Consider the following 14,657-nt stretch of genomic DNA (forward strand, 5'->3'; position numbering starts at 1 on the left):
TTCCAATTAAAATGTGTTTAGAATAAAATCATTCTTAGCATAATGTACCTTCCAAAGAAAGCCTAATTGGTGGCAAAAAAACTAGACCATGTTGTTCTGGTTAGTTGTGATTAAGTTATTGGCAAAAGAACAGGAGGAACGCTGACAGGTGAAAATTGCTCTGGTCCTAAAGGGGTAAAATCCCTTAGTGGTTAAGGTACATAATTTTTTTTTTACTTCAGTTTACGTTCACCTCTTGTCAGAGTAACACTAGCGAATGGGAAACTGAGCTGGTGCCAACATTAACTCAAACTGAAGAAAAATTGATCAACTGATGTCAAACTATATAGTCAACATGCATTTGAAGGTTGAAGTATTTTGCAAGACTCTTTGATATTCATTTAAAAAATAAAGTGTGCATTTATTACAGTCTGTATTGATTTGTTTTCTGTGTTTTTTTTTTGTTTAGGGCAGCCAATTTGTATTTTCTCTTTCTGGTCTTCCTGAACTGGGTACCGCTGGTAGAAGCTTTCCAGAAGGAGATTACGATGCTTCCCCTGGTGGCTGTACTGACAATCATTGCCATTAAAGACGGTCTAGAAGACTACCGGAAGTACAAGCTCGATAAGGTCATCAACCATACACTGACTAGAGTATACTGTGGGTAAGCAGCAGGCAGTATTTGTATTTTTCAGAGCTTCCTGGATGAATCGTGAATTGTTGTTTATTATAACTTTTCAGTGCTATGTGTACATTTAAAGTCCTGTCGGTAAAATTTGCTGCAATCGCACAATTGCATACGCGGCGATTTTTACTTGATTTTTACCGCGATTTTAATGAAGGTGAATGGGAGTGATTTTTAAAAAGCACTCAGAAATCACAAGCGCTCAGAAAAGCGCTTATAGTGTGGATTCAGCCTTAAGGCTGGTTCACACTCATGCGCTTCTTCAGTGCTTTGTTGATCGCTGGCAATCAGCAAAGCAATGCTGCAATGTATCCCTCTGGATACATTCACACTGCAGCGGTTGCAATTTCGATTAATCGCAAATGTGCTGCATGCAGAGTTTCGTGAGTGATTGCTCTGATTCTTGTTCTATTGAACGGCAATCACAAGCACAAATCAAGCAGAATTGTCAGATTTTAGTTACAATCGAACGTGGAGCCCGAATGCGATCGCGGGCTAGTGGCGCTCCAAGCACCGAGTTTGAACTAGCCCTTAGATTTTATTTTTAGATCTGTGCCTGGGAATTGGATTTAACACTTTTATCTCTCTAGATGCGCATCATGCTCCTTATGCATTTCAGTGAATCACTATGCAGAAATCCCAAGGATATTTTAAGTAGAGATGTACTTCCTATTAAAAGCGCAACCATCTCGCTCTATATCCTTCTTTTTTTTTTTTTCCTTCTAATTCGTGCAATACCTTTCTCTGATAGTAGCTCTTATATTCTGTATACCCGACATATGTTATGCATAACTTTTTTCTTTTTTTAAGGATCAATAAATAAAGCTTTCTTTTTGTAACTAATATCTTTCCTCCTATGTTAAACAAAAAGAAATGAATGGACCAAAAAAAAAAAAAAATAGTAAAAACAAATGTTTTTTTTTGTTTTTCATTTTACCAAAACAAAAACCATTTAAAAAGCAATGCTAACTTTTAATGTCCTTAACCTACCCAGCGTTCAATTTCCCCAGGATTTCTGTGCAAACAGTGATAAAATGTATTTTTAAAACTTTTTTTTTCCTGTAACTTGCCAAAATGTGTCAAGCAAGGGTCTAGTATACAGTGCAGGAGAGTATTGATGTGTATGCATGTTTATACTGTTCACAGCATGTTTTTTTGAACGGACATTTCTGTCCATACCGCTAGGGAGGTTAATAATAATAAAAGTAACCTCCTCCAGACCGGCCTGTGAGGCTGACGGCAGAGCCCTGTATCTGAGCCAGTCACACTGATCACTGCTCCTTTTCTGCATTACCCCCCCCCCCCCCCCCCCCCAAAAAAAAACCCTGGTCCTTTAAGGGGGTCACAGACTGCATGTCCCAAAGTGGTTAATAGTATTTATATCTGTGGGCCCATTCACACTAGAAGTGCTTTTCTGAGCATTTTGCGATTGATTAGCGTTTTTTAAAATCACTTCCATTCACTTTTATTAAAATTGCTGTAAAAATCTCTGCGATTTTCACATATGCGATCGCGAAATTGCAGCGATTTTTCCGTGATTTTTACCGCAATTTTAATGAAAGTGAATGGATGTGATTTTAAAAACCGCTAATCAGTCGCAAAACGCTCAGAAAAGCGCTTCTAGTGTGAATGGGCCCTCATTGTCATTATGGCTACTCTTGATTGTTCACTGCAGCTGTTTTAGCTGTCTGTTCTCTCCTTATGCATCAAAGTACAGAGAAAAGAACAGACCTCTAGCAACACTGATTTGCTGCTTTCTTAAAGGGACTCCGAGCACCTCTCATGGGCATGCTTTTAAGTCAGACGACTTCCAACAAAGTTGTGCTATGCTATGACCCCTCTGGAGGAGCCTCTTGCAATGGCCATGCGTGTCACTTCCTCTTCCTGCTTCATTCAGTGATGCACTTCTCTAACAGAGAAGACAGGGGTGACCCGGAAGTTACAACATAGCCAAGCTGGCAGCCGCGATGTTTAAATTGAAATCGAACAAAAACTATTTGGTGTAGAACGGCGATTCAGGCATCAAATGAAAGAGGAGTGCACAAGCTACAGAAAGGTATGCATCTTTTAGTACTTTACAGTACTGGTCGGAGTCTTAAAGGCATGCCTATAAGGGTTGCTCAGAGTCCCTTTAACAGCTTTGGAAATAGTGTAGGTTCAGCAAGTTTTAAGGGTTATATAATGGGGATAGGATCTGGCAGCAGACTTGGGAGTACATACAGGTAGTCCTCGGTTAACGAACGAGATAGGGACTGTAGGTTCGTTCTTAACCTGAATGTGTTCTTAAGTCAGAACACTGTGCCATCTCTGTCCCCTGTACCTCCTATGTGCCTCCAGTATCCCCCTCTGTGTCACCTCTGTCCTTTGTACCTGTTTATACAAGTTTAAAAGCTATTTTTGCGTTGATTTTTTTTTTAAAATCGATTATCCTCTATACTTAAGAGCTGTTAATGCTGACCATGTCAATGGGCAGAAGTCCGTGAGTGATCCTCAGTGTGACATATAATGCCTTAGGGCCTGAGCCCACTAACGCAGTTGTCTGCTTCTGTCTGCTTTTCAGCATCTATAACATTGAAGTGTTGCTGAAAAGCAGACACAACTGCGTTATGGGCTCAGGCCCTAAGTGTCTTCATTGTCACAAGTTTTCCAGTAAATGACATTTTCTGAATTTGCAGAAGCAAGAAGGCAGCCCCCGTGAAACGGCAGATGGTACATTCCACAGTTCTGTCCAGCAAAATGAGATGACAATGGTCACTAGTAAAACATTGTTATAGGTATGGAGAACACAGTAGAGAGGAAACATTTAGTTCAAGTTTGATGTAAAATACAGCAAAGGACGCCCTCAGCCTAGAACAGTCATAATGGTAGCAATGCTCAATGTGTTAACTTTTACACACACTTTTTAAACTGGTACAGATTTCTACTATACATGTGCCTGTTTAATTGGAACTGTACTTTTGAGTGCTCTTTTCACTGTGCTGACTAGTCAGCGAAGGGGGTCATTGCTCTGCTACCAGTTTTTTCCAGTGTCCCTCTCACTACACTGCTGTGATCCAGTGACATAAATAGAACTTCAGGATCGGGAGTTCCCTTTTCCACTTGCGGCGATTGCGATGCTAAATCACAAATCGCTAAGGTTTGCTAAATAACATAGGAATCGCGGTAGGTAATTTCCACTACCGCGATTAGATTTTTACTAAAACGCGATCGCGGCTCGGAGCAATTTTACCGTGATTTTGTTATGCAGTGCATTGCATAGGAAAATCGCAAACGCAATCGCCGAAAAAAAACTTGCTGAATAGCAATCGCTAGCGTTTAGTGCGAACGCTAGCAATTGCTAGTGGAAAAGGGCCCTGAATGTTCTACTTTCTTTATAAGCCAGCTGGTTGCAGGTTTCTTTACATCCCTGTGCATTGTCTCGTCTGATGTATGGATTTTGTCATCTCTCAGGAAAGAGAAGTATGTGGATTGCTATTGGAAAGATGTTAAGGTGGGGAATTTCATTAAGCTCCAGTGTGACGAGGTAATCCCTGCAGATATGGTGCTGCTGAACTCCTCAGACCCTGATGGGATTTGTCATATTGAGACAGCAAGCCTTGATGGAGAAACAAACCTGAAGCAGAGACAGGTGGTGAAAGGATGTGCTGTGGTAAGTATGAGCTGATGTAAGCCTGCCTGTGCTGGTGTCACTTTTATGCTGTGCTGTCATGTTCATCTTATGCTAGGTACACACCATACAATTTTGTGTTAGGTAGATGGTTCGATAGATAATTTCCACCATGTCAGATCTTATTTTTCTCATAGAAGTGAATAAAAATAGACAAGAAAAGTTAACAGAATTGAATCAGAAATTGATCGGACCTGAAATCGTATGTAGCCAGCATCAGGTATTCAAAGCCACTCACACCTGAGGAAGGGCAACGCCTGAAACACATGTCTTGTGTATCTTGCACTTTTGTCTGCTCCAATACAGTTGTATGCTGAACCTTTGGTGTGCCGTCTCAGTTCTTGAATTGTATTCAAAGCCACTCACCTGGATCACAAATACTCTACATGCCCAATCATTTTATTTTTAGATTTGCCGTACTTTGTCCAGGGTTGTTTTTTTTTTTTTTTTAATTAAAGGATAACTGAAATAAGAGGAGTATGGAGTCTGTCATATTTATTTATTTTTAAGCAATACCAGTTGCCTGGCGGTCCTGCTGATCCTCTGCCTCTGAGGCAAGGTTTACAGTGGGACGTTGGGTTGTGATGCAACGTTAGTCACAACGCAACATTGCAATGCATTGCACCAAAAAAGTGGTAATGCACGTTAGAGCTGTGTTACCATTGCATTAAGTAGGTACTGTAACCAAACAGGCAATGAAAAGTGTCCTTTCCTGTACCTGGTAACGTGTGCATTTAGAGGTAACACACTGCAGCAGAGCATTACCATAACGCTACATGTTACAATGCGACATTAACATCACACTGTGAACGTCCAATAGGCTCATCATTGCAGTGCGGTAAGCTATGTTATAAGACTTTATAACACAGCTCCGCAACGTCACACTTTGAACGTCCCATAGGAGTAGCATTGCAGTGCAGTAAGCTATGTTTTAAGACTTTATAACACAGCTCCACAGCGTCCCACTGTGAACCTAGCCTCCTACTTTTAGGCTAGGTCCACACTGGTCCGTTCAGGATTGGATCCGTTTGCCCAGCCTTGGGTGGAGAGGCAACCACCATACTGGGAGGGTATAGCAGGCAGGAGGGGGGTGGCGGCGGGGATGGGGGACGTTCCCCTCAACCCCCCCCCCCTCACCTGGGGCCCCCACTACCCCTCCAGCTACATGCCGCAAAACTTGTTACAATGTATAGCAGCGGGGAGCTTACCTCCTGCTCCTCCTACTTTCTCCCCTATACTTCGGAGGGCAGCATTGCAGGCAGTGACGTAGAGGAAGTAGAAGGAGAAGGTAAGCTCCCTGCTTGCCACTGCTAAATATTTAACAAGTTTTGCGCCATGTAGCTGGAAAGGGTAGAGGGGACCCAGGTGAGGGAGGGGGGCACGTCCCACTGACCGCTGCCACCCCTGTCCTGCCTGCTATACCCCTTCAGCATGGCGGCCCCCCTCTCCCCCCAAAGACTGCGACACAGAAACGAATCCGTTTCTGTTTCCAAATCTGCCTGTGTAGAGGGGGATCCGTTTTTCTATTGCCTGCCACTACCCCTGCATGTATCAGGGTCCAGATCCATTGCATGAAAATGCAGCAGATCCGGACCTTCTGTTCAGGTTTTGAAAACTGGTCCCCGCACACGCAGACGGATCAGTTTTTTTGTTTTTTTGTTTTTTTTTGGTTTTTTTTGGTTTTTTTATGGGTGAAAACAGCTGCTTTCTAAAACACTGGTATCCGTGGCTCCGGTTTGGATCCGCCCTGAGAAACGGAGCCACGGATACGTTAACGTACCTAGTGTGGACTTAGCCATAGACCCTGAACAAGCATGCAGCAGATCAGGGGTTTCTGACATTGTCAGATCTGTGATCAGCTGCTTGTTTCCGATGTGATTCAGACACTACTGCAACCAAATAGCAACTGGTATTGTTTAAACAGAAATATGGCAGCCTCCATATACTTCTCATTTCAGTTGTCCTTTAAAGGAAACCTGAAGTACCAGAAAAAAACCTGGGACTTCTGCCAGCCCCCTGCAGCCAACCTGTGCCCGCGCTGTTAAACGATCCATCGGTCTCCCGCCACGGCTTAGTTTCATTTACTTCAGTCGCTGTCCACTACGCCTGCGCAACCCTGGCCGCGGGCGTCCTACTTAACGCTCCAGTCACCGGGAGTGTCTTGCCGGTGATAATGAAACTGTGCCGTGGCGGGGGACCGGAGGATCAGCTGCAGGGGGCTGGCAGAGGCCCCAGGTAAGTGAAACTTTTTTTTATTTTTGATACTTCAGGTTTCCTTAAAGTTTAAACACATTGCACAAAGTCATGTGTAAAATCACAGCTTGCTTCTTTTATCATTTCCTGTATGTGATGGAGCCAGATGTCTCTTTCCCCGTCACGTTTTTCTTTTCTTTTTTTTAGCAGTTGATTACTCTTTCTGTCTGGATGCATCGTGAGTAGTGTTGGTCATGTCTAGGAGATCTCATGGGGAAGCATGTGATTTGTTTGATCAGCTGATAAAGTTGCAGTACTCTGATTTTCTGTTTCATGATCATGACTAGCAAATCAGAGACTTGCATATCTATCACCTGACCGAACTGCTCGCATGCATCTCCACGAGTTCTCCTTGACATGACCATCACAAATTGTGAGGTCAGATGTCCTCACTAGGGATGACCAATGAGATGTAAATAATTTCTCCTTGCCTTTAAATTTCATGTAACTGTTATGCAGCGTGAACTTGGACCAATAAAAATTGACAGGAAGTTTCAAGCTACGTATAATTAACCACTTGCCGACCGCCCCCAGCCGATGGGCGGCGGCAAAGACTGGGCCCAAACGACCGCAATACGCCCATCGGCGGGGGCGGCTGCGGGAGTGGCTATGCGGCGATCGCGTCATTCGTGACGCGATCAGCCGCCGGGGACTGGCTCCGCCCACCGCTCGTAGTAACCCGCCGGCCGTTCGGAAGCGCCGGCGGGTTACTAGCACCCGGATCGCCGCATTTACATTGTATAATAGGCTTTGTAATGTATACAAAGCCTATTATACTGGCTGCCTCCTGCCCTGGTGGTCCCAGTGTCCGAGGGACCACCAGGGCAGGCTGCAGCCACCCTAGTCTGCACCCAAGCACACTGATTTCCCCCCCCCTGCCCCCTGATCGCCCACAGCACCCCTCAGACCCCCCCCTGCCCACCCCCCAGACCACTGTTTGCACCCAGTCACCCCCCTAATCACCCATCAATCACTCCCTGTCACTATCTGTCAACGCTATTTTTTTTATCCCCCCCCCCCCCCTGCCCACTGCCCCCTCCTGATCACCCCCCACCCCTCAGATTCTCCCCAGCCCCTCCCCCCCAGACACCCCCCCCCCCCCCGTGTACTGTATGCATCTATCCCCCCTGATCACCTGTCAATCACCCGTCAATCACCAGTCAATCACCCCCTGTCACTGCTACCCATCAATCAGACCCTAACCTGCCCCTTGCGGGCAATCTGATCACCCACCCACACCAATAGATCGCCCGCAGATCCGACATCAGATCACCTCCCAAGTGCAGTGTTTACATCTCTTCTCTCCTCTAAACACCCACTAATTACCCATCAATCACCTATCAATCACCCCCTATCACCACCTGTCACTGTTACCCATCAGATTAGACCCTAATCTACCCCTTGCGGGCACCCAATCACCCGCCCACACGCTCAGATTGCCCTCAGACCCCCCTTTATCAATTCGCCAGTGCAATATTTACATCTGTTATTCCCTGTAATAACCCACTGATCACCTGTCAATCACCTATCAATCACCCCCTGTCACTGCCACCCATCAATCACCCCCTGTCACTGCCACCCATCAATCAGCCCCTAACCTGCCCCTTGCGGGCAATCTGATCACCCACCCACACCAATAGATCGCCCGCAGATCCGACATCAGATCACCTCCCAAGTGCAGTGTTTACATCTCTTCTCTCCTCTAAACACCCACTAATTACCCATCAATCACCCCCTATCACCACCTGTCACGGTTACCCATCAGATTAGACCCTAATCTGCCCCTTGCGGGCACCCAATCACCCGCCCACACCTCAGAACGTCCTCAGACCCCAGCCCTGATCACCTCGCTAGTGCATTGCTTGCATCTATTTCCCCCCTCTAATCACACCTTGAGACACCCATCAATCACCTCCTGTCACCCCCTAGCACACCTACCCATCAGATCAGGCCCTAATTTGCCCCGTGTGGGCTCCTGATCACTCGGCCAAACCCTCAGGTCCCCCTCAGACCCTCTTCCGATCACCTCCCCAGTGCATTGATTGCATCTATTTTCCCCTCTAACCGCCCCCTGAGACACCCATCAATCACCTCCTGTCACCCCCCTAGCACTCCTATCCATCATATCAGGCCCAAAACATCCTGTCATCTAAGAGGCCACCCTGCTTATGACCGGTTCCACAAAATTTGCCCCCTCATAGACCACCTGTCATCAAAATTTGCAGATGCTTATACCCCTGATCAGTCATTTTGAGAAATTTGGTTTCCAGACTACTCACAGTTTTGGGCCCGTAAAATGCCAGGGCAGTATAGGAACCCCACAAGTGACCCCATTTTAGAAAGAAGACACCCCAAGGTATTCTGTTAGGTGTATGATGAGTTCATAGAAGATTTTATTTTTTGTCACACGTTAGTGAAAAATGACACTTTGTGAAAAAAACAATAAAAATCTAATTTCCGCTAACTTTTGACAAAAAATAAAATCTTCTAACGTGTGACAAAAAATAAAATCTTCTATGAACTCACCATACCCCTAACGGAATACCTTGGGGTGTCTTCTTTCTAAAATGGGGTCACTTGTGGGGTTCCTATACTGCCCTGGCATTTTAGGGGCCCTAAACCGTGAGGAGTAGTCTAGAAAACAAATGCCTCAAAATGACCTGTGAATAGGACGTTGGGCCCCTTAGCGCACCTAGGCTGCAAAAAAGTGTCACACATGTGGTATCCCCATACTCAGGAGAAGTAGTATAATGTGTTTTGTGGTGTATTTTTACACATACCCATGCTGGGTGGGAGAAATCTCTCTGTAAATGGACAATTGTGTGTAAAAAAAAATCAAAAAATGTGTCATTTACAGAGATATTTCTCCCACCCAGCATGGTTATATGTAAAAATACACCACAAAACACATTATACTACTTCTTCTGAGTACGACGATACCACATGTGTGACACTTTTTTGCAGCCTAACTGTGCTAAGGGGCCCAAAGTCCAATGAGTACCTTTAGGATTTCACAGGTCATTTTGAGACATTTGGGTTCAAGACTACTCCTCACGGTTTAGGGCCCCTAAAATGCCAGGGCAGTATAGGAACCCCACAAGTGACCCCATTTTAGAAAGAAGACACCCCAAGGTATTCTGTTAGGTGTATGATGAGTTCATAGAAGATTTTATTTTTTGTCACAAGTTAGCGGAAATTGATATGTATTGGTTTTTTTTTCACAAAGTGTCATTTTCCGCTAACTTGTGACAAAAAAAAAATCTTGTATGAACTCACCATACTCCTAACAGAATACCTTGGGGTGTCTTCTTTCTAAAATGGGGTAATTTGTGGGGTTCCTATACTGTCCTGGCATTTTAGGGGCCCTAAACTGTGAGGAGTAGTCTTGAAACCAAATGTCGCAAAATGACCTGTGAAATCCTAAAGGTACTCATTGAACTTTGGGCCCCTTAGCGCAGTTAGGGTGCAAAAAAGTGCCACACATGTGGTATCGCCGTACTCAGGAGAAGTAGTATAATGTGTTTTGGGGTGTATTTTTCCACATACCCATGCTGAGTGGGCGAAATATCTCTATAGACAATTGTGTGTAAAAAAAATAAATCAATTGTCATTTACGGAGATATTTCTCCCACCCAGCATGGGTATGTGTAAAAATACACCCCAAAACACATTATACTACTTCTCCTGAGTACGGCAATACCACATGTGTGGCACTTTTTTGCAGCCTAACTGCGCTAAGGGGCCAAAAGTCCAATGAGCATCTTTAGGCTTTACAGGGGTGCTTACAATTAGGCACCCCCCAAAATGCCAGGACAGTGAACACACCCCACAAATGACCCCATTTTGGAAAGTAGACACTTCAAGGTATTCAGAGAGGAGCATAGTGAGTCCGTGGCAGATTTCATTTTTTTTTTTTGTCGCAAGTTAGAAGAAATGGAAACTTTTTTTTTTTCTTTTTTTTTGTCAGAAAGTGTCATTTTCCGCTAACTTGTGACAAAAAATAAAATCTTCTATGAACTCACCATGCCTCTCACTGAATACTTTGGGATGTTTTCTTTCCAAAATGGGGTCATTTGGGGGGTATTTGTACTATCCTGGAATTTTAGCCCCTCATGAAACCTGACAGGTGCGCAGAAAAGTCAGAGATGCTTGAAAATGGGAAAATTCACTTTTGGCACCATAGTTTGTAAACGCTATAACTTTTACCCAATCCAATAAATATACACTGAATGTTTTTTTTTTTTTTTATCAAAGACATGTAGCAGAATAACTTTCGCGCTCAAATGTATAGGAAATTTTACTTTATTTGAAAAATGTCAGCACAGCAAGTTAAAAAAGTCATTTTTTTGCCAAAATTCATGTATTTTTTGATGAATATAATAAAAACTAAAAGTCGCAGCAGCAATCAAATAGCAGCAAAAGAAAGCTGTATTAGTGACAAGAAAAGGAGGTAAAATTCCTTTAGGTGGTAGGTTGTATGACCGAGCAATAAACCGTGAAAGCTGCAGTGGTCTGAATGGAGAAAAAGGCTCTGGTCCTTAAGGGGCGAAAAGACTGTGGTCCTGAAGTGGTTCACATGAAATTTGAATGCAAGGAGAAATTTGCATCTCATTGAGGTCCCTACTCCCCATTTGTTGTTTACTCATCACGGCTAAGGATAGATGGTCCACGAATTGCAAATGTTTCGGAGATTTTGCAGAATTATGCAAATATATGGAACAATCAAATTCCGCCAAGGTGAAATTTGATTGGTCCATTTTCAAGATGCATAAATTGGCATATGGAATTTGCATAATCTTTTATTTGGGATTATTTGTATGTCATTGACCAATCCTAGTCATGGCTCCATGTCCCTTCTAGGATGCACACAGTATGTGGCAACTGTTGAAGAGCAAATGCAGCATCAAGACATATGATTGTAGGGAGGTCAGGGAAGATAGACAGCCTGGCTGGTGATGCAGATGTATTGGGGGGGGGGGCTCATAGAGATGGGAAGTTTTTTGTGCTTATAGTGGAGCACATGAAGGAGAGAAATATCTTTCGGTAAGCATCACACAGACTTGCTCTGCTACATCCAATTGTTTTTGTATTGTTTTTTCCTTTGTCCAGAGTAGTAGAAAACACAGTCGGCGCGTTGCTGCGTCCTGCTGGGCAGGAAGTATTGTTGGTTGGTCTTATGGTTTTAATTGTTTTTAAATTGTAGTGGCTATCAATAAAGATATTTTTGCATCCAATTATATCCTGGATTTTTCCTTTTTTGCTCTAATGAACTAATAATGATGTCAGGTGGTCCTTTTTCTGGTTGTCTGGTTGTTGGGGCAGGAAGTATGTCACTGGGATTCTCGTTGGTCAGCACTCGCATGCCGCTCTGCACTCCCATTGCTTACACTTTCTGCATCACCCATTGACTTGCATTGCTGCATAATTCGTGCTGTAGGCACGGATCATGCGATAACGCGCTGCAGATAACGCGCTGCAGACTTTGCGGCGGTTTGGATACTTCTGGCACACCGTATCGCGTGAAGTGTGCAAGTCTTCATAGACTTGCATGGCCCTTGCAGCGATGCAGCGCGCTAATGTAGGAGGGGCTTTATTGTAGGCATTAGATTGTGAGCCCTTCTGAGCAACAGTTACAAAACAATATACTTTGTACATCGCTGCGGAAGATGTCAATGCTATATAATAACAAAAACCGAGTTCTAAGATCATAAGCTAAAACTTGAATATTGACCTTGATTTTTCTGACTTGGAGCTCTGCTCTGCCCCTTTTGTCATCTGTAAACTAAACTACTATGCTGTCATTGTTAATGGCTGATGGCGGTTACAATGTTTATACATGTACACATTTACTATATCACATGCAAGGGCTTCTGGTGCGGTTTTCTCTGTAGAATTGTGTTCTGTGCATACTGTATCTGAGGGGCCCTGATTGCTTAGATTGCCCTTTTAACAAGATATGATTATTACAAGGGGGAGGAGTAAGAGTGCAGACATAAAACACGTGATCTGCTTACTAAGAAGAATGCCGGATATGAGAAGTATTATTAGCTTGGCATATAAAATGACTCAAAGCATGGAACAGGAAGATAAACAAACTTCTTTACAAATTGCACTGGTTTTATAGACCTGAATCAGCAAAACCTTGTGTGTGTAGATAGTGTAGTATAGTGTGTGCATGCATGCGTGTGGACTGCCTTAACACTTTCTTTGCTACTATTCGGTGTACTATAACCTTAAAGGATACCTTCGCTCGCATAACTTTTCAAAACTGAGGAAGCATGCATGAGTAGCAAGCAGTCCTCATGCCCACTGCTACCCCCGTTCTTCTCCTCCCTCCTTCGTTATCTTGTATAGGCCCCCGAAGCTACTTCTGGGTCAGTGAGCAGAACGCATGCGCACTACATAGCCATGAGGTCACGACTAAGTAGTCCGCGGAGGGCTCCTGGCCTCGAGAGCTAATGTATTTAACAAAGAGATGGTTAAATCAGTGCTAGGTGTGTAGATGTGATATAGACTGTAGTGCTTCTAGGGGCTAATCCATTTCAAGTTTTCTCCTAGGTGGTATTTTCACATCTTATCAATAAAATGCCCTTTAAACGGACTCAGAGCTGACATTATTAAAAAGATTTTATACATACCTGGGGCTTCCTCCAGCCCCATCTGCCTGGATCGCTCCATCTGCCTGGATCGCTCCCATGCCGCCCACAGCTACGAGAACTGGGTCCAGTCACTGACTTTATCAGAGCCAGTCTACGCAGAAGAAGTGCGCCTTCTCCGTTTCTCTCTCCAGCAACTGCGCTAACAGCGCACTTCTTACGCTACACTGACGGAAGTGCGGGGACCCGGTTCTTGTAGCTGCGGGCAGCGAAGGACGGCGGCATGGGAGCGATCCAGGCAGATGGGGCTGGAGGAAGCCCCAGGTATGTATAAATCTTTTTAATTTTCAGCTCTGGTACACTTTGAAGGGAAGGTTCACGCAGCCCCTAAATAAATAAAAATACAAATCCACTTACCTGGGGCTTCCTCCAGCCCGTGGCAGGCAGGACGTGCCCTCGGCAGCAGTAGTTCTGCGCCTGCGCAGTACAGCCCGGAGGACGTCCGATGACCCCCGTGAGGTGCATTTTGGAGCGCAGAAGAGCCCGACCTGGAAGCCGGCGTGACCAGGTCGGGTGCACCATCGGAGAAGACCGGGAGCCTGCGGAGCGGCGCTGAGGGCCCCTCCTGCCTGCCACGGGCTGGAGGGAGCCTCAGGTAAGTGGATTTGTATTTTTATTTTTTTTTAGGTGCTGTGTGAACCTTCCCTTTTAGCTCCCAGAAAGCAAGAAAATACTCACAATAATTTTGACAGTACTTTTTCACCTATTTTTTGTACTTTTTCAATTGCAGAGTGCTGAAAAGTGATTTTAAACAGAAGGTGAAAAATTCTCACTTAGGGTTGGGCCCCTGCTGTGCCCAGATGCAGTGTCTGTCCATCCCCTTTATTGTCCCAAAATAACCAGCCTCTTAGATGGTTTATTTTGGAGTGACTTTTGTGACCTGAGCACCTCGCCTCTCCAGAAGGGACCACCTTCATCAGATGACTAAGTGGATGCTCTGTTCAGAACGTGGAACGAATTATCAGACAGTAGAACATTTTGGGATTTGATTATAAACCTTTAAAGCGGACCTGAACTCAGAACTTCATCTCCGCTCTAAAAGATAACCTTTTAGAGTACAGATTCTCTTTAAAGAACAACATGTCTTTGTTACAGCTGATACAAATCCTGCAACAAATCTGCAGTTTGTCTACTTCCTGCTTTCATGAAAGCAGACATCTTGTTATAATATATAATCTTGACATTTGTATTGCGATTTTCTCCTGTCGGACTCAAAGCGCTCAAGAGCTGCAGCCACTGGGACGCGCTCAAGGGGCCACCCTGCAGTGTTAGGGAGTCTTGCCTTCAATTCCTTACTGAACAGGTACTGACCCTAGCCAGCATTCAAACCCTGGTCACTCATGTCAAAGGCAGTGCCCTTAACCAATACACTATCCAGACACTTGCCATCCTGTGTTTATCAATGATCAAATTACAC

General features: G+C 44.4%; 1 protein-coding gene across 2 annotated transcripts in view; it reads left to right on the forward strand.

Annotated features, from left to right (window-relative positions):
* ATP10D (ATPase phospholipid transporting 10D (putative)) overlaps nt 1-14,657 on the forward strand; it is a 121,699-nt gene that overhangs the window by 47,017 nt on the left and 60,025 nt on the right. For both annotated transcript variants that reach the window (XM_068278532.1, XM_068278533.1), the window contains exons 3-4: nt 449-643; nt 4,115-4,313. In XM_068278532.1, the coding sequence (XP_068134633.1) occupies nt 449-643; nt 4,115-4,313 (394 nt within the window). The remainder of the gene's footprint in view (nt 1-448; nt 644-4,114; nt 4,314-14,657) is intronic.

The sequence above is a fragment of the Hyperolius riggenbachi genome, chromosome 1, assembly GCF_040937935.1.
Source record: "Hyperolius riggenbachi isolate aHypRig1 chromosome 1, aHypRig1.pri, whole genome shotgun sequence".
Classification (NCBI taxonomy): Eukaryota; Metazoa; Chordata; class Amphibia; order Anura; family Hyperoliidae; genus Hyperolius; species Hyperolius riggenbachi.